The sequence below is a fragment of the Schistocerca cancellata genome, chromosome 9 (assembly GCF_023864275.1).
Source record: "Schistocerca cancellata isolate TAMUIC-IGC-003103 chromosome 9, iqSchCanc2.1, whole genome shotgun sequence".
NCBI classification, from domain to species: domain Eukaryota; kingdom Metazoa; phylum Arthropoda; class Insecta; order Orthoptera; family Acrididae; genus Schistocerca; species Schistocerca cancellata.
This window is the reverse complement of record NC_064634.1, coordinates 185,735,416-185,757,153: the sequence shown is the minus strand read 5'-3', so window position 1 is coordinate 185,757,153 and position 21,738 is coordinate 185,735,416. Positions and strand designations below refer to the sequence as shown.

At 43.2% G+C, this 21,738-nt stretch overlaps 1 protein-coding gene across 1 annotated transcript in view; it reads left to right on the top strand.

Moving 5' to 3' along the window:
* Positions 1-21,738, top strand: part of LOC126101008 (alpha-tocopherol transfer protein-like) — a 73,392-nt gene that overhangs the window by 43,928 nt on the left and 7,726 nt on the right. Inside the window, exons 3-5 of the mRNA XM_049911674.1 lie at positions 3,810-3,969; positions 10,779-11,034; positions 17,351-17,461. Of these exons, the coding sequence (XP_049767631.1) occupies positions 3,810-3,969; positions 10,779-11,034; positions 17,351-17,461 (527 nt within the window). The remainder of the gene's footprint in view (positions 1-3,809; positions 3,970-10,778; positions 11,035-17,350; positions 17,462-21,738) is intronic.

Genomic DNA, 21,738 nt, shown 5'->3' with positions numbered 1-21,738 from the left:
ACAGTGTCCCTAATTTGCTGGGAAGTGGCGGTGCGGTCCCCTACGGCACTGCGTAGGATCCTACGGTCTTGGCGTGCATCCGTGCGTCGCTGCGGTCCGGTCCCAGGTCGACGGGCACGTGCACCTTCCGCCGACCACTGGCGACAACATCGATGTACTGTGGAGACCTCACGCTCCACGTGTTGGGCAATTCGGCGGTACGTCCACCCGGCCTCCCGCATGCCCACTATACGCCCTCGCTCAAAGTCCGTCAACTGCACATACGGTTCACGTCCACGCTGTCGCGGCATGCTACCAGTGTTAAAGACTGCGATGGAGCTCCGTATGCCACGGCAAACTGGCTGACACTGACGGCGGCGGTGCACAAATGCTGCGCAGCTAGCGCCATTCGACGGCCAACACCGCGGTTCCTGGTGTGTCCGCTGTGCCGTGTGTGTGATCATTGCTTGTACAGCCCTCTCGCAGTGTCCGGAGCAAGTATGGTGGGTCTGACACACCGGTGTCAATGTGTTCTTTTTTCCATTTCCAGGAGTGTATTATACTCGCCTTGAAGCCTCAGGGTATTTCGCCTGTCTCATACATCTTTCACACCAGATGGAACAGTTTTGTCATATATCAGTCATGTATCATTACGTGTCAGGCTATCAGTAGGACTGACGAAATGTCGTCTACTCCTGGGGTCTTGTTTCGACTTAGATATTCCAGAGCTCTGTCAAATTCTTTTCGCTGTATCATGCCGCCCATCTCATCTTCATCTACGTCCGCTTCCACTACCATTATATTGCCTGCAAGTTCATCAGCCTTGAATACACCCTCCATAAATTTCTTCCACCTTTCAGCTTTTCCATCTTCGCTTAGGATCGATTTTCCATCTGCGCTCTTCATATTCATACCACTGCTTCTCCTTTCTGCATAGTCCTCTTTAATTTTCCTGTAGGCAGTATCTATCTTTCCCACAGTAATATATGCTTCTAAATCCTCATAGTTGTCCTCTAGCCATTCCTGCTTAGAAGTTTGGCATTCCGTGTCAGTCTCATTTTTTAGACGTTTGTATTCCCTTTGGCATGCATCATTTGCTGCATTTTTGTAGTTTCTTCTTTCATCACATAATTTCAATACCTCCTGTGTCACCATGGGATTTCTATTAGGCTCTTCGTTTTACCTATTTAATCCTCAGCTGCCTTCACTATTTCGTCTCTCAAAGCTAACCATTCGTTCCACCGTATTTCAAATGTTCAAATGTGTGTGAAATCTTATGGGGCTTAAGTGCTAAGATCATTAGTCCCTAAGCTTACACACTACTTAACCGAAATTATCCTAAGGACAAACACACACACCCATGCCCGAGGGAGGACTCGAACCTCCGCCGCGGCCAGCCGCACAGTCCATGACTGCAGCGTCCTAAACCGCTCGGCTAATCCCACGCTGCCACTGTATTTCTTTCCTCTCTTCTTCTCAACCCTTCGTTAATGCTCCCTCTGAAACTGTCAACAACCTCTGGTTCTTTGAACTCATCCAGGTCCCATCTTCTTCATTTCTTACCTTTTTGCAATTTCTTTAGCCCTTTCATTACGACCGCCGTATTTAGCCGAGATCCACGCGCTGACCTGTGTTTACAAGCGCCACAGTCTGCCGGCATGCAGTCGCTGATGCGTGTGTACGAGCAACGTATATAGACGCCGTCAGCGTACGTCTTTTTTCAAGTATTATTGGACACTGGAAAAAAGTTATTAACTTTTTCAAGGTTCGTAAAATTCACTTGAATATTGTATTTGTAGCTATGTTTAGTTTGTTTTATAAAGTATTTTACCTGCCTACAGAGGAGTTCAAAGCGAATTCTGTTCGTTAACGGACTCACTTATTCAGAAAATATTCGGATAATGAAAATTAACATATTGTTACATCACCTAAAAAAGCAAAGAAAAGAAGAGCTGTATGTAGTACTTCAGCATCAAAAGCGGGGGATATTGAACCCATTAACAGTGGCCTTTAAATATGGGCGTCAACAATATTCATACCTGAAGTACATAAGTTTGCGTCAGAAAGTTCAGCGATTAAAGTAAACATAACTAGATCAGCGAAAATCTTAGATTACTTTCAGCTTTTCGTCTCTAAAAATCTCGTAGAGTTAATTGCAAATAAAGCAAATCACTATTGGTCTCGGAAATATAATAGTAACATAAACAATTCAAAGGAAAGTAGAGTAGCCGAACTGCATTGTTTTTTTTCTCCTATCATTTTTAATGACGCGCAACAAGAAATTATCTTTAGTAGAATATTGGAGGAAAGACAAACTTCTGTGTAGAGATATTTTTGGAGACTCAATGGCTAGAGGCTGCTATTTCAAATTATTACGAATGCTACATTTCAACCATTATGTCGATTCTACCAATGATCATTTGTACAAAATACGGAACGTCATTGATTTATTACGAAAAATCTTTAGGCAGTCATTTCAACCATTGCAAAAGCCGTGCATAGACGAGAACTTACTGTTATATAAAGGGCGGCTGTCTTTCGAACAATACATCCCGTCAAAAAGAAACAGATTTAGATAAAATCTTTTGTTCCCTGTGACTGTGAGACAGGACTTGTACAAGATTTAATTGCTTATGCCGGATCATCTACCCTGGCTGATACCAAAAATAAGGATATTAGAAAGTCGGGAGCAATAGTTGAAGCACTTACGAGCCCCTATTTAGGAAACGGCCATACCGTTAACGTAGATAATTGGTATTCCAGTCCAGCTTTATTTAGACAGCTACACAATAACTGCAGAAATGCGTGCGGGACCGTAAGAAAGAGAATGAAGGGAATGCGTAAAATTTATGAACGATTAAAAAGAGGACAGGCAACCTCTCCATCATGCTAAAATTTAATACTCATAAAGTGGATGGATAGAAAAGAGGTCTATATGCTTTCTACCATGTACTCGGATGAATTTGATACAGTAACTAAGCACGATGGGAAAAAAGTTATCCAGAAACCTATATGCGTATAGGATTACAATAATACAGTGGGTGCAGCTGATAAAGCTGACATGGTTATGAGCACTGTGGAGTTAACACGCAAATATCTGAAATGGCATCGCAGATATTTCTTTCGCGTGTTGTACATTTGTGTGCGGAATACCTGTTGTCTTTATAAACACAAGAGGAAAGAACCGGTATCCATGGAAAAATTTCAGTTGCATTTAATTAGGGAAATACTGGAAAAATATCATCGAAGTATAAAACGTCAACATTCAACATCAACAATCATCCACTGAGATTAACAGAAAGACAATTTCCTTCGGCCTGCAAACCGGTAAGAAGAAACCGAAATAGAAGGTGTGCTGTTTGCAGTGCATACGACAGAAGACCATAACCTAAGTATAAGTGTAAAAACTGTAATGTGAGTTTTTGTGTTGACCCTTGTTTTCAAATTTATCATACTGAATTACGTTATTAAGAATATTTTGAATGATTCTAAATTGCATTTTTATTTATAATACTGATAAAATCTCCATATATATTGTTATGTAACACTTAAATAACGTAACCTGCACATCAGCTTACTGACGGGCAATGTGCACATTTCGCGGCACGATTTCACGAATCAGTGGCGCCACTGCAGCGGAGCAGACTGCCGTGACGAAAGGGTTAGTTTTAAGACCGATATGTATCAAATAATCAAGTTGCAATATTTCTTTCGTCTTCTTATATCGGACAGCTGTCCTCAACTCGACCTTGCTAGTGGCACGCAGCTTTCGTTCTCGTGCCACATGCATCAGCGTTTCCTTATGCCCGGCATGGCGTGTGTTTTTCCAGACGACCAGTGGCTGCTGACGTTCCTGCGCGGTTGCAAGTTCTCGCTGGAGAAGACCAAACAGAAGCTGGACATGTACTACACCCTGCGTTCTGCTCTGCCAGAGATCTTCACCAACAGGGACCCCTTCTCGCCGACCGCCCAGAAGATACTCAACTCCGGGTAAGGCGAAGTTGCTCTCCGCTCTTTGCAGTTAAGAGTTGTCTTACTGGCATCTAATTAGGCAAAATTTGTTTATACCAAACGTATGCTGACAACATGAGTATTGTCGTTTCCTCAGATCCGGAAAGATAATTTAATGTAAGACTCAGGAAATCGAAAATGGCTCCGCGCTTACGAAGATGTAACTTTTAATTAAAAATGTCAGTACCTTCCCCAGTGGAGTGTCACTGTTTCACTGGCATATTCGCGATGGAAGGCTGCCAATGACCGTCAAGATAGAAAATCTATTTAATTAGGCAGCTCATCCTATTGCTCACCATATCCTGGCATCAGATCGTAAGATTTTTCCTTTGCTAGAACATGACTCAAATACACACAATTTCAGCAATAACACAGCACGAGTCTTACATGAATCAAGGAAACCTTATGAGTAAGAGCAGGTGGGTAGAGTCACACAGAGACACACAGAGAGACAGACAGAGAGAGAGAGAGAGAGAGAGAGAGAGAGAAGCGTGGATACCTGCGTTGCGTGTAGCCCACTTTACCCATCACTTCTTTACGCTACAGTGGTGTCTCAGGTCCCTTTATTACACCACAACCGGTTTTCTCCCAAACGAACATCTTCAGATGACCTGTTCTTCAACAAGACACGAAGTGGGCAAAAAGCTGCTAAAACAAACACATAATGACTGATATGAAACTCACAAGGGAGATTCTTTGTAATTAATTCTCACAAAGTGGCAGTGGCGTCCATGTGTCAAGACTGAAAATTTTACTCTCCCACATAACGCTAAAAGATACATTCTGCAATAGAAAAAAATGGTTCAAATACCTCTGAGCACTATGGGACTTAACAGCTGTGGTCATCAGTCCCCTACAACTTAGAACTACTTAAACCTAACTAACCTAATGACATCACACACATCCATGCCCGAGGCAGTATTCGAACCTGCGACCTGCGGTTCCGGACTGCGCGCCTAGAACCGCGAGACCACCGCGGCCGGCTCTGCAATAGAACGAGCAACCTGAAACACTACGCCGACCACCTGGTACAAGCATAGCTAACAGCAGGTGGAGCGGGCAACATAACAACGTTCTACATTATACCGAACTGTCGACACAGGACCACTAAAAGAAAGAATTATACATGTAAGCTCCCTGCGCGTCTTCTGTCAGTTGTCGAATATCATAATCATTTCAAAAGTATAGGGTAATAAATACGAGGTGTGATAAGAAAGTAAAGAGAATTTTTTGTTTTACTTAAAGTATCTTTATGTATTCATCAACATCAACTTCGCCCCCTCAAAGTAATCCACCACAGATATCATATACTTGCCCCAGCGCTTTTTCCAATCTTGGAAACTTTCCTAGAGCTCACTTTTCGTTATGGTGTTCAGATCCTTCAGCAAATTTTTTTTTTTTTTCATTTCATCAGTGTTGGATTCTCTTCGGCCTCAGGAGTAGAAAGAAGTTGCAGGCGGCGGTGTCCGACGAATACGGTCACTGAGGCATCATAATGGTTGTTTTTCTTTTTGCCAAAATATTACGAACAACCGCTGAGTTGTGAACGGTAGCGTTATCGTGTTGCAATTTCCACGAGTGGTTATGCCACAATTCTGATTATTTCCTTCGGACAGCTTCACGCAAGCCGCGTATAACTTCCGGGTAGTACTCGTTATTGACCATAAGACAGTAACTCACTCCCATTGTAATCGAAGAAAGCAGTGAGGAAAGCCTTCGCATGTGATAGAACTTGTCGAACTTTTTCGGGCTTGGCTCTTCAGGCAGTTTACATTGTGGCATTGGACCTTGGTTTTGACGCCATACCCGCACACCCGTCTCTCGTCATCTGTTCTAACCTTCTTTAGAAGTGCTGGATCGTTATCGACTTCGATCAGCAATTCCTGAGCGATGTCTGCGCGACGTTGGTTTTGGTCTAAATTCAACAGTTTATGAACATCGGAAAAAATTGCTTGGTAGGAGCCAAAGAATATAACGACATCATCAGCAGTCTCTCTGATTAAAATTCTACAATTCTGCAGAATAATTATCTTTACTTCTTCCACATTGTGAGTAACTGATGTGCTAGAGCGTCCAGGGTGGTCATCGTCTTCAAAGACTTCTCGGTCATCTTTCAAATCTTATGCCACTCGTTAACTCATGTCTTACTCATATTAGATTTCCCAAAGGCCACAGTCAACATTTCGAATGTGATGCTGCACTTTATTCCACTTTTCAATCAAAATTTAATGCAAATTATTTCAGCCAACTTTTCAGTAAGTAAAAATTCGCGGAACGCTCGAAAAGATGGCCCCACGAGGTAACCGCGCGGTTTGAGGCGTCTTGTCACTGTCCGAGCGGATCCCCCCCGACGGAGGTTGTAACCCGTGGGTGTGCGTGTTGCCCGTAGCGTAAGTTAGATTGAGTAGTGTGTAGGCTTAGGGACCGATGACCTGTGAGAAGTTTGGTCCCATAAGACCTTACCACAACTTTTCGAAAACATGTATAACCTTTTCGATTGTCAGCATTAAACTAGATATTCAGAACTTCTGAAAATATAAACGTACACTAAGAACGTGTGTACCAACAAGATAAAAAAAGTTTGGAAAGTCGGGTATATGAAGCCAGCGAAATTGAAAAGTTGCCGTTACTTTTTTTATCACACGTCGTCCACTCTGAGACAAAAAAAGAATCACCAAGAAGTAATTATTCGAATGGGGTGGAAGTCGATAGATGTGATGTACATGTACAGACAATAAGATAATTTCAGTTTCAGAAAAACTGGATGACCTTTTTCAAGAGGAAGAGCTTCAGGAATTGAGCAAGTCAATAAGGCGTCGGTCCACCTCTGGCCCTGTTGCAAACGGTTATTCGGCTTGGCATTGACTCATAGACGTCCTCCTGAGAGACACTGCGCCAAATTCTGCCCATCTGGCCCGTCAAAATCCCGAGCTGGTTCGAAAGTGCTGCACATAATGCAGTAAACTTTCTCAGTTAGGGAGAGATGCGGTAATCCTGCCGCTCAAGGCAGGGTTTTGCTAACACGAAGACAAGCAGTAGAAATTGTTGCCATGTGCGATCGGGCACTGTGTTGTTGAAATGCGAGCCCAGGATGGCTTACCATGAAGGGCAGCAAAATTGGGCGCAGAATATCGTCGACATGTCGCTGTGCTGTAAGGTGCCGCGGATAGTAGCCATTGGGGATCCTACTATGAAGAGAAGTGGCAACCAAGATCATCATTCCAGATTGTGAGACAGTATAGCAGGTCAGGTTGATACCCCACAACTCTCCAGGGCGTTTCTAGACACGTATTCGGCCTGCAATTTTACTACGTAGAACTGTCTTCAGTGATACGTCCTGCTTCTAACTGAGCCCTGATGAACAGCGAAGTCGTATAATTCCTTGAGATCTTCGCAGCAGCAATTTGGCCTTGGCTGCCTTGTAGCAAAATGTTACTGACAAAACATTTATAATTTTCACTGTAGCTTCCATTTTGTGACTACATCTTCATTTATACTCCGCAAGCCACCCAATGGTGTGTGGCGGAGGGCACTTTGCGTGCCACTGTCACTACCTCCCTTTCCTGTTCCAGTCGCGTATGGTTCGCGGGAAGAACGACTGCCGGAAAGCCTCCGTGCGCCCTTGAATCTCTCTAATTTTTCATTCGTGATCTCCTCGGGAGGTATAAGTAGGGGGAAGCAATATATTCGATACCTCATCCAGAAACGCACCCTCTCGAAACCTGAACAGCAAGCTACACCGCGATGCAGGGTGCCTCTCTTGCAGAGTCTGCCACTTGAGATTGCCAAACATCTACGTAACGCTATCACGCTTACCAAATAACCCTGTGACGAAACGCGCCGCTCTTCTATGGACCTTCTCTATCTCCTCTGTCAACCCGACCTCGTACGGATCCCACACTGATGAGCAATACTCAAGTACAGGTCGAACGAGTATTTTGTAAGCCACCTCCTTTGTTGATGGACTACATTTTCTAAGGACTCTCCCAATGAATCTCAACCTGGCACCCGCCTTACCAACAATTAATTTTATATGATCATTCCACTTCAAATCGTTCCGCACGCACACTCCGAGATATTTTACAGAAGTAACAGCAACCAGTGTTTGTTCCGCTATCATATAATCATACAATAAAGTTCAAATGGTTCAAATGGCTCTGAGCACTATGGGAATTAACATCTGATGTCATCAGTCCCTTAGAACTTAGAACTACTTAAACCTAACGAACCTAAGGACATCATAGGCATCCATGCCCGAGGCAGGATTTGAACCTGCGACCGTAGCAGTCGCGCGGTTCCAGACTGAAGCGCCTAGAACCGTTCGGCCACCGCGGCCGGCTCATACAATAAAGGATCCTTCTTTCCATGTATTCGCAATACGTTACATTTGTCTATGTTAAGGGTCAAGTGCCACTCCATGCACCAAGTGTCTATCCGCTGCAGATCTTCCTGCATTTGGCTGCAATTTTCTAATGCTGCACTACTCTGTATACTACAGCATCATCCGCGAAAAGCCGCATGGAACTTCCGACACTATCTACTAGGTCATTTATACATATCATGAAAAGCAATGGTCCCATAACACTCCCCTGTGGCACGTAAGAGGTTACTTTAACGTCTACATCTACATCCATACTCCGCAAGCCACATGACGGTGTGTGGCGGAGGGTACCTTGAGTACCTCTATCGGTTCTCCCTTCTATTCCTCTGTGTGGGCTCTAATGTCTCTGATTTTATCCTCATGGTTTCTTCGCGAGATATACGTAGGAGGGAGCAATATACTGCTTGACTCCTCGGTGAAGGTATGTTCTCGAAACTTTAACAAAAGCCCGCACCGAGCTACAGAGCGTCTCTCCTGCAGAGTCTTCCACTGGAGTTTATCTATCATCTCCGTAACTCTTTCGCGATTACTAAATGATCCTGTAACGAAGCGCGCTGTTCTCCGTTGGATCTTCCCTATCTCTTCTATCAACCTCTAGGCGCTCAGTCCGGAACCGCGCGACTGCTGCGGTTGCAGGTTCGAATCCTGCCTCGGGCATGGATGTGTGTGATGTCCTTAGGTTAGTTAGGTTTAAGTAGTTCTAAGTTCTAGGAGACTGATGACCACAGATGTTAAGTCCCATAGTGCTCAGAGCCATTTGAAACATTTTTTTCTTCTATCAACCCTATCTGGTACGGATCCCACACTGCTGAGCAGTATTCAAGCAGTGGGCGAACAAGCGTACTGTATCCTACTTCCTTTGTTTTCGGATTGCATTTTCTTAGGATTCTTCCAATGAATATCAGTCTGGCATCTGCTTTACCGACGATCAACTTTATATGATCATTCCATTTTAAATCACTCCTAATGCCTACTCCCAGATAATTTATGGAATTAACTGCTTCCAGTTGCTTACCTGCTATATTGTAGCTAAATGATAAGGGATCTTTCTTTCTATGTATTCGCATCACATTACACTTGTCTACATTGAGATTCAATTGCCATTCCCTTACCTGTGCGTCAATTCGCTGCAGACCCTCCTGCATTTCAGTACAATTTTCCATTGTTACAAACTGTCGATATACCACAGCATCATCCGCAAAAAGCCTCAGTGACCTTTCGATGTTATCCACAAGGTCATTTATGTATATTGTGAATAGCAACGGTCCTACGATACTCCCCTGCGGCACACCTGAAGTCAGTCTTACTTCGGAAGACTTCTCTCCATTGAGAATGACATGCTGCGTTCTGTTATCTAGGAACTCTTCAATCCAATCACACAATTGGTCTGATAGTCCATATGCTCTTACTTTGTTCATTAAACGACTGTGGGGAACTGTATCGAACGCCTTGCGGAAGTCAAGAAACACAGCATCTACCTGGGAACCCGTGTCTATGGCCCTCTGAGTCTCGTGGACGAATAGCGCGAGCTGGGTTTCACACGATCGTCTTTTTCGAAATCCATGCTGATGCCTACAGAGTAGATTTCAAGTCTCCAGAAAAGTCATTATACTCGACCATAAAACGTGTTCCAAAATTCTACAACTGATCGACGTTCGAGATATAGGTCTATAGTTCTGCATATCAGTTTGACGTCCCTTCTCGAAAACGGGGATGACCTGTGCCCTTTCCCAATCCTTTGGAACGCTACGCTCTTCTAGAGACCTACGGTACACCACTGTGTAAAATCGAACTGGTATTTCATCAGGTCCAGCAGCCTTTCCTCTTTTGAGCGATTTTAATTGTTTCTCTATCCCTCTGTCATCTATTTCGATATCTACCATTTTGTCATCTGTGCGACAATCTAGAGAAGGAACTACAGTGCAGTCTTCCGCTGTGAAACAGCTTTGGAAAAAGACATTTAGTATTTCGGCCTTTAGTCTGTCATCCTCTGTTTCAGTACCATTTTGGTTACAGAGTATCTGGACATTTTGTTTTGATCCACCTACTGCTTTGACATAAGATCAAAATTTCTTAGGATTTTCTGCCAAGTCAATACTTTACTTTCGACGTCTGTAGACGTCTCTCCGTTGAGAACAACATGCTGTGTTCTGTGTGCTAAAAACTCTTCAATCCAGCCACACAGCTGGTCTGATATTCCCTAGGCTCTTACTTTGTTTATCAGGCGACAGTGCGGAACTGTATCGAACGCCTTCCGGAAGTCAAGGAAAATGGCATCTACCTGCAAGCCTGTATCTAATATTCTCTGGGTCGCATGAGCAAATAAATTAAATGACTGACACGGAGATTGAAAAAAAAAAGGAGCCCTCATAGCATGACGTTGAGAATCTGCGTTTTCCATCTTCAGGAGCGTGGTGGTGCTGCCGCAGCTGGACGACGAGGGCCGGCGCGTGACGATCCTGCGCACGGTGCTGCCGCCGAACGCGGTCCCCCTGCACGAGAGCATCAAGCTGAACATGATGGGCGCGGACGCCACGCTGAGGGAGGACGACGCGGCCGTCGTCTGCGGGGAGGTCACCATCCAGGACATGCAGGGCATGACCATGGCGCACATGTCCGTCTGGACGCCCTGGCAGCTCAAGCGCTTCATGACCTGCTACCAGGTGCGTGCGCGGCGCTGCGGCAAACACTTTGCCGCCGACGGTCTTTCTCCTCTACTCTTCCATTTACAGTGGATTCCCAAATATCTTGACCATTCCAAGCAACTCTTTATACAAAAGAGAAAAAAAGAATCAATGACTTCTTGTTTACCAACCAGGGAGGCGTTAAACTGCTTGACTCCTCTTCTTGCAACTTTGTTCGTTACGAATATACATTCATTTTCAGAAGAAAAACGTAACACATTGAGCGACTACAGATATGACGTTCATATTAATAGGACATCTACCGGGTGATCAAAAAGTCAATATAAATTTGAAAACTGAATAAATCACGGAATAATGTAGATGTTGTTGTTGTGGTCTTCAGTCCGGAGACTGGTTTGATGCAGCTCTCCATGCTACTCTATCCTGTGCAAGCTTCTTCATCTCCCAGTACTTACTGCAACCTAGGTCCTTCTGAATCTGCTTAGTGTATTCATCTCTTGGTCTCCCTCTACGATTTTTACCCTCCACACTGCCCTCCAATGCTAAATTGGTGATCCCTTGATGCCTCAGAACTTGTCCTACCAACCGGTCCCTTCTTCTTGTCAAGTTGTGCCACAAACTCCTCTTCTCCCCAATTCTATTCAATACCTCCTCATTAGTTATGTGATCTACCCAACTCATCTTCAGCATCCTTCTGTAGCACCACATTTCGAAAGCTTCTATTCCCTTCTTGTCCAAACTAATTATCGTCCATGTTTTACTTCCATACATGACTACACTCCATACAAATACTTTCAGAAACGACTTCCTGACACTTAAATCTATACTTGATGTTAACAAATTTCTCTTCTTCACAAACGTTTTCCTTGCCATTTCCAGCCTACATTTTATATCCTCTCTACTTCGACCATCATCAGTTATTTTGCTCCCCAAATAGCAAAACTCCTTTACTACTTTAAGTGTCTCATTTCCTAATCTAATTCCCTCAGCATCACCCGACTTAATTCGACTACATTCCATTATCCTCGTTTTGCTTTTGTTGATGTTCGTCTTATATCCTGCTTTCAAGACACTGTCCATTCCGTTCAACTGCTCTTCCAAGTCCTTTGCTGTCTCTGACAGAATTACAATGTCATCAGCGAACCTCAATGTTTTTATTTTTCTCCATGGATTTTAATACCTACTCCGAATTTTTCTTTTGTTTCCTTTACTGCTTGCTCAATATACAGATTGAATAACATTGGGGAGAGGCTACAACCCTGTCTCACTCCCTTCCCAACTGCTGCCTCCCTTTCATGTCCCTCGACTCTTATAACTGCCATCTGGTTTCTGTACAAATTATAAATAGATTTTCGCTCGCTGTATTTTACCCCTGCCACCTTCAGAATTTGAAAGAGAGTATTCCAGTCAACATTGTCAAAAGCTTTCTGTAAGCCTACAAATGCTAGGAACGTAGGTTTGCCTTTCCTTAATCTAGCTTCTAAGATAAGTCTTAAGGTCAGTATTGCCTCACGTGTTCGAATATTTCTACGGAATCCAAACTGATCTTCCCCAAGGTTGGCTTCTACTAGTTTTTCCATTCGTCTGTAAAGAATTCGCGTTAGTATTTTGCAGCTGTGGCTTATTAGATTGTTCGGTAGTTTTCACATCTGTCAACACCTGCTTTCTTTGGGATTGGAATTATTATATTCTTCTTTAAGTCTGAGGGTATTTCGCCTGTCTCATACATCTTGCTCACCAGATGGTAGAGTTTTGTCATGACTGGCTCTCCCAAGGCCGTCAGTAGTTTTACTGGAATGTTGTCTACTCCCGGGCCTTGTTTCGACTCAGGTCTTTCCGTGCTCTTTCAAACTCTTCACGCAGTAATATATCTCCCTTTTCGTCTTCATCTACATTCTCTTCCATTTCAGAATATTGTCCTCAAGTATGTCGCCCTTGTATAGACCCTCTATATACTCCTTCCACCTTTCTGCTTTCCCTTCTTTGCATTGAACTGGGTTTCCATCTGAGCTCTTGATATTCATGCAAGTAATTCTCTTTTCTCCAAAGGTCTCTTTAATTTTCCTGTAGGCGGTATCTATCTTACCCCTAGTGAGATAAGCCTCTACATCCTTACATTTGTCCTGTAAATAGAGAGGTACAAATTGACACACATGCTTGGAATGACATGCGGTTTTATTAGAACCAAAAACATACAAAAGTTCAAAAACTGTCCGACAGATGTCGCTTCATCTGATCTGAATATCAATAATTAGCATAACAAAGTAAGATAATGCAAGGACGATGTTCTTTACAGGAAGTGCACAATATGTCCACCTTGATTCCTCAACAATAGCTGTAGGCGAGGAATAATGTTGTGAACAGCACTGTAAAGAATGTCCGGATTTATGGTGAGGCATTGGCGTCGGATGTTGTCTTTCAGCATCCCTAGAGATGTCGGTCGATCACAATACACTTGCGACTTCAGGTAACCCCAAAGCCAATAATCGCACGGACTGAGGTCTGGGGACCTGGGAGGCCAAGCATGACGAAAGTGGCGGCTGAGCACACGATCGTCACGAAACGACGCACGCAAGAGATCTTTCACGCGTCTAGCAATACTTTTTTTTTGTTCTAATAAAACCCCATGTCATTCCAAGCATGTGTGTCAATTTTTACCTCTTTATCTACATTATTCTATGGTTTATTAAGTTTTCAAATTTATACTGACTTTTTGATCACCCGGTATCTTGACCGTCCCAAATAACTCTTTGTACAAAAGGGAAAAAAAGAGTCAACCACTTCTTGTTTAGCTACCAGGGAGGCGATAAACAGCCTGACTGCCCTTCTTGTAATTTTGTTAATTACGAATATACACTCATATTCAGAAGAAAATCAGGACACGTTGAACTACTACGGATATGACGTTCATATTCACAGGACATGTACATTAACATGTGCTGCAAAGAATTATTAGCGTATCATGTCGGCCCTTGAAATCAAATCAATGTCGATATCGTAGCGCTCTCCCATTGATCAGACAAACCTGTGACCATTATTGCTGCCCTGTTTCGTATTCGGCCAATATCGCCTGCATCTCGTGGTCGTGCGGTAGCGTTCTCGCTTCCCACGCCCGGGTTCCCGGGTTCGATTCCCGGCGGGGTCAGGGATTTTCTCTGCCTCGTGATGGCTGGGTGTTGTGTGCTGTCCTATTTCGTACAGGTCGCAAAGGCTTTAACAGCATTCTATGATTGTTCGCACATGTGATTTATAAGCAACATCCTTCGTGCACTGTTTACATTTCCTCACTATTCGGGAGAACGACGGTTCAATCCCGCATCCGGCCATCTCGATTTAGGTTTTCCGTGATTTCCCTAAATCGCTCCAGATAAATGCCGGGATGGTTCCTTTGAAAGGGCACGGCCGTCTTCCTTCCCCGTCCTTCCCTAATCCGGTGAGGCCGATGACCTCGCTGTCTGGTCTCCTTCCCCAAGGAACGCAACCCCAACACTTACTATTCTGCCAAGCGATCGAAGTCTGTCAACTGCTTGACATACGACTGCGCCTAAGTGAGCGATTGAATATACGAGTTCGAATCCCGATCTCTCACAAAGGATTCTTTTCTAAAGTATCATAATAGCTTTTGTTGTTCACTTTTACATTCACTTGTAGTTTTCTTAGAAAACTAATATTAAAATTTGTCGGCAATGTTCGAGTATTACGCTTTACAGCATTAATATTTTATAGCATCTCTAAGAAACATAAAAAAGTGTTGTGTAATGTCGTATACTCTTGCGAATAAGCTACGAAATCCATGGCCAGCCACGTCAAATGTTTTTAATTAAAGGTATACTGAAGTTCTCAAATTTGTTTCATTGCTTTAGAGAACAGAAGTTAAGTACACGAGATTTAATTCTTTGTGAGGTTCTTCTGAGATTGTTGTCTTTCGAAACAGAAAGGAACTCCTCTATAAAAGTATCAGAAATGGACCAAAAGTTTTGTTATGAAAGTAATATTCCCGGCCTTATGTGATTTAGCTTAACATGGGAAATTCCACTCAACATTTTCGGACAGGAGTAGGAAACTCAGCGACTCCAAAATACCATTTCAGTACAATATCCACTGGATCACACCTGTCGCTCACTTTAAGTTGTTGCTCGATCTATGAATTTTATTTGTTCTCTCAGCATTCCATTTACGTATTACTCCAGGTCCACCGGCTGTCAACTTCGAGGATAGAACCACAAAAAGGTTTGTACGTAAACTTGACTTAATATACAAGGCGGTCAGAAATACTCTGAAAAGCTTGTTAAGGGTGTTGCATGGTAGGTTGTGCTGAGAAATGATTGTTAAGAAAAATGTTGATACACTGCGCTATTTCCGAGTTAATTAGCCAATCAGGTCGCTGCAGTCGCAAATCGATGTGGTCCGCCAGATACAATTAGTGTCAGTTATCTTCATTGCGCAAATGACAGCGCACTACACTGCTCAGTCTTTGGCTCCCAACTATAGTCCAGTGACAAATTTTTGTATTGATGTTCGGTTTTAGGAAGCCAAACGAAAGACAGATTAGGCCACACCGTCTCTGGCGGGCAGCTTGAAATTGCGCGCGCATCCGCCTCATCAGCTTGTTTCAATACTAATGAAATCGGAAAACGCTCAGAGTATTCAATTTTTTGCATAACCATTATTTCTCTGCACAACCTACCCTGCAACACCTTCACAAGTTTCTCATAATGTTTCCTGACCACACTGTGTACACGAAAAAAAAGATAATTCTACGAAAAAACTGAACAGGAATATAACACATATAAGGAAATCTAGGTGGAAAGCTAGCTGTCTTTCATTTTACTTTCTTCCAACGTTTCAATTCCGCTGTTGATGTCTTCCCCAGGATTTCAAATAACCACGCACTGTAGGTCTCGCGATACGTTCACTTCGACAGCGCCCAGCCGTGAGAGGAAGTCCTGGAGCTCTCAGCAGTATAACCGAGACACTGAATGAATGAGTTACTAAAAGAAAAGTCTATTTTAATATGTGACCTTATGGTGTGTTCATTGACATAATTTAAACGATTTCATGACGATTAGAAAGTTTAACAGGAATGGGTACATATCTTGACGATGGTTGCTTGTACTTGCTTATAACTGACATGTACTGAATTCTTCACGATAAAGGATGACAGCCAAAACAGTTGCAGGACAAAAATTTATTAAAATTCTTGACCAAGGTTTCGGTATATATAAATATACCTTCATCAGAAGTAAAAAATCTAAAATTACATCATGCAATGGAGAGTAATAAAACAATTGTGCCAAAGGCGTCGTCAATATTCAAGCAGCCGAATTTTTGAACTGACAGTTTTTATTATCTTCTTTGACTGAAAGCTGCACTAATGCGAATATTCAATTCAACGGGAATCCAGGAACATAACAAGTGGAAAACCAGCAATTTGAAGGCAATGTGAGTACTACGGAGCAGTTTTGACACTAACTCAGTGAAAAACATGAGATTATTTCTTTAAAGTATACAAATTAAATAATCTTTTGACTTATCGATTAGATTTTCCGCCTGCTGGTGGGACGGACTATAGTTACTACTCCTCCTTACTGAATTGACTTTCTGGCTGTTGCTCGCTCCATACTGTGCGTGACTGCGAACATTGATCAGTCAGACGGCCACTGCATCCAACATTTATACCCGTAGTTGCTTTGTGAACTGAGCTAAGTCTCTATACATTTCACTTCTGTGATGAAGCACCTCTGGACAGTGTAAAACGAAAATTTTCCCAATACTTGGTTTTGAAATGTGGCACAAGGTACTTACATTATTATCCTAATTAATGATTACCTCGTTTTCATACCATATTGTATGATAAGGTATTTTACCAGTGCTGTAGCTAATTCCACACCACTATATTTACGGCTTTTCACTCCGTGCTACTGACACGGACGGGATAATTTTACACTCGGCAGAGAGTCAGACATGAGTCGTCTCCAATCACTTTTGAACACGACTGTGTTTTTAAAAGAAAAGAAATTCAGTATTTAGAGGTGCTGTACATCTTTAGTTCTCAATTTCTCTCTACCTGACTAATTCTCGTATTATATTCTCTTCACGTAATTTATTGCAGAGCATATAGCTGTTTATGTTCAGTATGTAGAAAGAGACTGCCAATCAGTAGACACGTAACTGAATTTCTCTGAAGTTCACGTACTGTGTACGTGTACCATTATAAAAAGTCATGTGAAGAGACTAATGTACAGGAAAAAGAAGAAAATTTAGTTGCAGCGTACACATACAATGCTGAATCGTCGTGACACGTGAAGATACATGGTTTTCTTTCTTTTCATAGGAAGGATACCCACTTCGACCCAAAGGGATTCATATGATCAACTGCCCACCAGGCGTTGAGAAAGTGATGTCGGTGCTTGATTCCATACTGAAGGAGAAGATCAGGAAAAGGGTAAGTAGATTAAGAAGAAATAACTCAGAGGATTCTAATAATGTTTTTCAAATAAAACTGTCTGAAAATGATCGTTGGAAATGAAGAGGAAAAATGTCACCTACAAGTATCCCTGCTTAACCTGGGTATTGTGTTTCTGTGCTTTTATAAGTTTCCATTTCTAATGGAACTACGTGGTTTTACGGATAATATGTCGAGTACATTCAGGTACTATTTACAGTATATGTGATCATTTCTTCTATCTGTATAAGTATCTATTAGAATTAATATATTAGTTAAATGTTTTCCCTTTTGCAGTCAGTGTTGACTATAGTGAAATCTGTTTGAGTATAATGCCGTGACACTTTACAAGACGAAATAAAATCGATATTTTGATTTACTTCCAAGCGACTCAGGTTGCCGATAGGACACATTCATGACGGCCGGAAGAAAATGTATGGTCGAATCAAAAGAACTGTGTTACTTTCGAGGGGTCTAGGCGTTCAGTTTCGAAAGAAAAAAATAGAATTTGAGCGCTTACCCTCTAGCCGACGGGTCTTAAATTTTAATTTGCTAGACATGCAGCAAAAGCTTGTACCTTCATTGGATGGTTCTAATTTTCTTTAATTATGGTAGTGTGCTACGAAGTACCTCCTGCACCGTATACTGAGGTTGTGGTGTAGGGCAGTTCATATAAACCCAAATTGAATTTGATCACTTTTAAACAAAAACACGAACACGTGGGAGGGGGGGGGGGCGGGGAGGAGGCAGTAACCGCGTGTTGTTGCTGGTGGTGGTGGTAAGTTCCTATGGGACCAAACTGCTGAGCTCATCGGTTCCTAGGACTACACACTACTTAATCTAACTCAAACAAACTTTCGCTAAAGTCAACACCAATGTCCGAGCAGGACTCGAACCTCAGACGGTGGGGGGAGGGCGAGGGGGAGCCGCGCGAACCGTGGCAAGGCGCCTCGGACCACTAGGCTGCCCCGCAACCGCGTGCTATAAGCATGTCTGATATAGTGATATAACTACTGTTTGAACCTAATAAGAATACTGCCTATGATAGTTACTATTACTGAACATCTTTCATTGCTTATTGATTCGTTATGCCCGCATCTCGTGGTCGTGCGGTAGCGTTCTCGCTTCCCACGCCCGGGTTCCCGGGTTCGATTCCCGGCGGGGTCAGGGATTTTCTCTGCCTCGTGATGGGTGGGTGTTGTCTGCTGTCCTTAGGTTAGTTAGGTTTAAGTAGTTCTAAGTTCTAGGGGACTGATGACCATAGATGTTGAGTCCCATAGTGCTCAGGGCCATTTGAACCTTTTTTGATTCGTTATTGAGTGCATTTGTTTAGGAAGGGGTCTCATTATCGATTGTAACTACATAATTTTGACTGAGGTAGGTTTTACATTCATTCTTTAGACAGAACTCTCGTTCATTTGATCCTACACATATTTTGCTCCACACAAAAATCTCGTCGGAAGCACGTGTATAAGTTCACTGAATGCGGTGGAAGCGTGACGAAACAACTGTACCCTGAGTTGTTTTCGCAGCGGCTGGAACCACATCGCAAAGTACGTCAAGCCGTCCGCCGTGAGCTAGCGGTTCTAGGCGCTTCAGTCCGGAACCGCGCTGCTGCTACGGTCGCAGGTTCGAATCCTGCCTCGGGCATGGATGTGTGTGATGTCCTTAGGTTAGTTAGGTTTAAGTAGTTCTAAGTTGTAGGGGACTGATGAAATCAGATGTTAAGTCCCATAGTGCTTAGAGCCATTTGAATCGTTTGAAAGTACGTTAATCGTCTAACGCTTGTAGCGTTACACTGTGCTTTGTGTTGTGTTTCGGTGATTTCATATTACAGGCTACTTCACTAGTGTGCAGGTACTTTCACAAAAACAAAGGTAATACTGCAGTGGCAAATTAAAGAAATCGTAATTATAATGTTACTTTGTAATGAATCAATGGAGATTGTCGGTCACTTGCATCAAAATATTCAGAAAATATCTCTAAACCACCTCCGAAATTTTCTGATGCAGTTTGTGTTCACCCTCTATATTAAGTTGGATCATTCTATGTTATGACAATTCATCCCCCACCCCATGACAGAATTTATGTACCCATTCTGTCTGCATCGCTAGTGTTATCCCTTCTGGAAGTGTTCGAAAGTTGTCCGCATATTTGCGAATCATGTAAGCTGAGGCGGGGGATGTATCAGCTCAGTATTCTCCTAACGGGATGTTGGAAACCGCCTAAAAACTACATTTAGAGTGGACTGCACACCATCTTCGCCGTTAAATTGCCGAGTGGATTAAATAAACAAAGACGGAAATAAAAGTGGGTGGCCACAATTATTTCGATTGGCACACTTTAACGATGCAGTATCACGTATTGCTTGTATTGTGCTCAACGCATCCTATATGTCTCTCTCCATTCGGTCCGAACTTTACAATCCTAAATATAACAGACAACTGCACCCACTTGGTAATGTGACAATTATGTAATCCGCAGAAACATTTTTCCGCATATACGGAGAAATACATCAAATAACAGCTCAGTAGAACTGACACACTGCGATTGCAGCGCTGTTACGCCATGTTCAAATGTTCAAATGTGTGTGAAATCTGGCCGGCCAGAGTGGCCGTGCGCTTCTAGGCGCTACAGTCTGGAACCGAGCGACCGCTACGGTCGCAGGTTCGAATCCTGCCTCGGGCATGGATGTGTGTGATGTCCTTAGGTTAGTTAGATTTAATTAGTTCTAAGTTCTAGGCGATTGATGACCACAGAAGTTAAGTCGCATAGTGCTCAGAGCCATTTGAACCAATTTTTTTTGTGTGTGTGTGTGAAATCTTATGGGACTTAACTGCTAAGGTCATCAGTCCCTAAGCTTACACACTACTTAAATTATCCTAAGGACAAACACACACACACCCATGCCCAAGGGAGGACTCGAACCTCCGCCGGGATCAGCGGTACAGTCCATGACTGCAGCGCCTCAGACCGCTCGGCTAATCCTGCGCGGCTGTTACGCCATGTGTAAGGTGTAATGGTGTCAGATGTTTTAAGAGCCAGTACTTGCTTGCATCACATTCATCATGTTTACTGCATTGTCTTTCAGAAAGTTTTAGCATAAATTTCTAACAGTCACTATACTACTACATACTCCCTCCCCAACACCCCCGCCGTCAGGCGGCATTCAGCTCTTTCATGAGTTTGTGCGTGGCGCACACAGAGCCCCAAGCTATTGCGGTCTTTTCTTCCTTCCCGGACTGCATTCCCTTCAACGTACCGCCCGCTTCCTGTCCTCGCTCCTTTCCCTCTCTCGGTGTTCTTGATTACATCGGCCTAACTCTCCTGGTTTCTGCTATCTCTCATGGTTTTATTCCTCTTGTTTTTCATTCTTCAACTTTCCTTTTCGGCGTTTTCGGTCCCCATTTAGCGTTTGAACTCATCTGCTGAATTTTGCCTCCGTATTGTGAGCCAACTGGAGAAGAACACCTTACTTAGTGTCTTTAGCGTGTGGCCGTAGCACATTTTCCACCGTTTTCTCAATGCCTTTCGTTCCGTTGTGCTTTAACCTTATATAGGCCGCACAGTAGCCCGTCCATGTGGTGGGGTCGTAATGGACCCCTTTGGTTGAGTCGCTTGACAACATAGGCATCGTGCTTCTAATACCTAAACTACCACCTCCGTTGTATGCCTAGGAGTGGTTGCTTGTCATTCTGGGGCCTCGATACGGCAATGATCGCCGTGCCAGACAGTCTATGCTGTGGATGGGTACGCCCACAAGAAAGCCCCTGACGAGAATGGGTGCTATCATGGCGCACGCTTTGTGTATGAACGCATTACACTAAAAAAAATTGACGAACGGTTCTTCTACGGACATCACTTTAGTTGGGAATGGATATTTTCATGCTACTTCTTATGCAGCCACTCACTAGAACTAAACGGGACATTTTCATCGCCACAAGGTCGTTACTTTTCTTGGGGACTATAGAAGACAAGTTTGACGAAGTTGATTCTCTGAGTGAGATCTAGCCGGGTTCGCTGTTGATCAGAACTTCTTCTGCAGCCCAAAATGAGGCCTTTCGTGCCTGTGACCATCTTGACGACTTTGATTATTTCATTTTGTTTCTCATATTTTCAGAGGCCTTAAGGACCGTCACATCGATACCAGCACTTTTATTCTGGCTCTTAGGGGGATTCCCTCCCTGAGAAGGCCAAGGTCGTTCTTTATTAATGTGATGTAAAGCCGTACTTCCGTTCTTGGGGATTTAAATGCCCATTACTCCATGTGGGGCAGT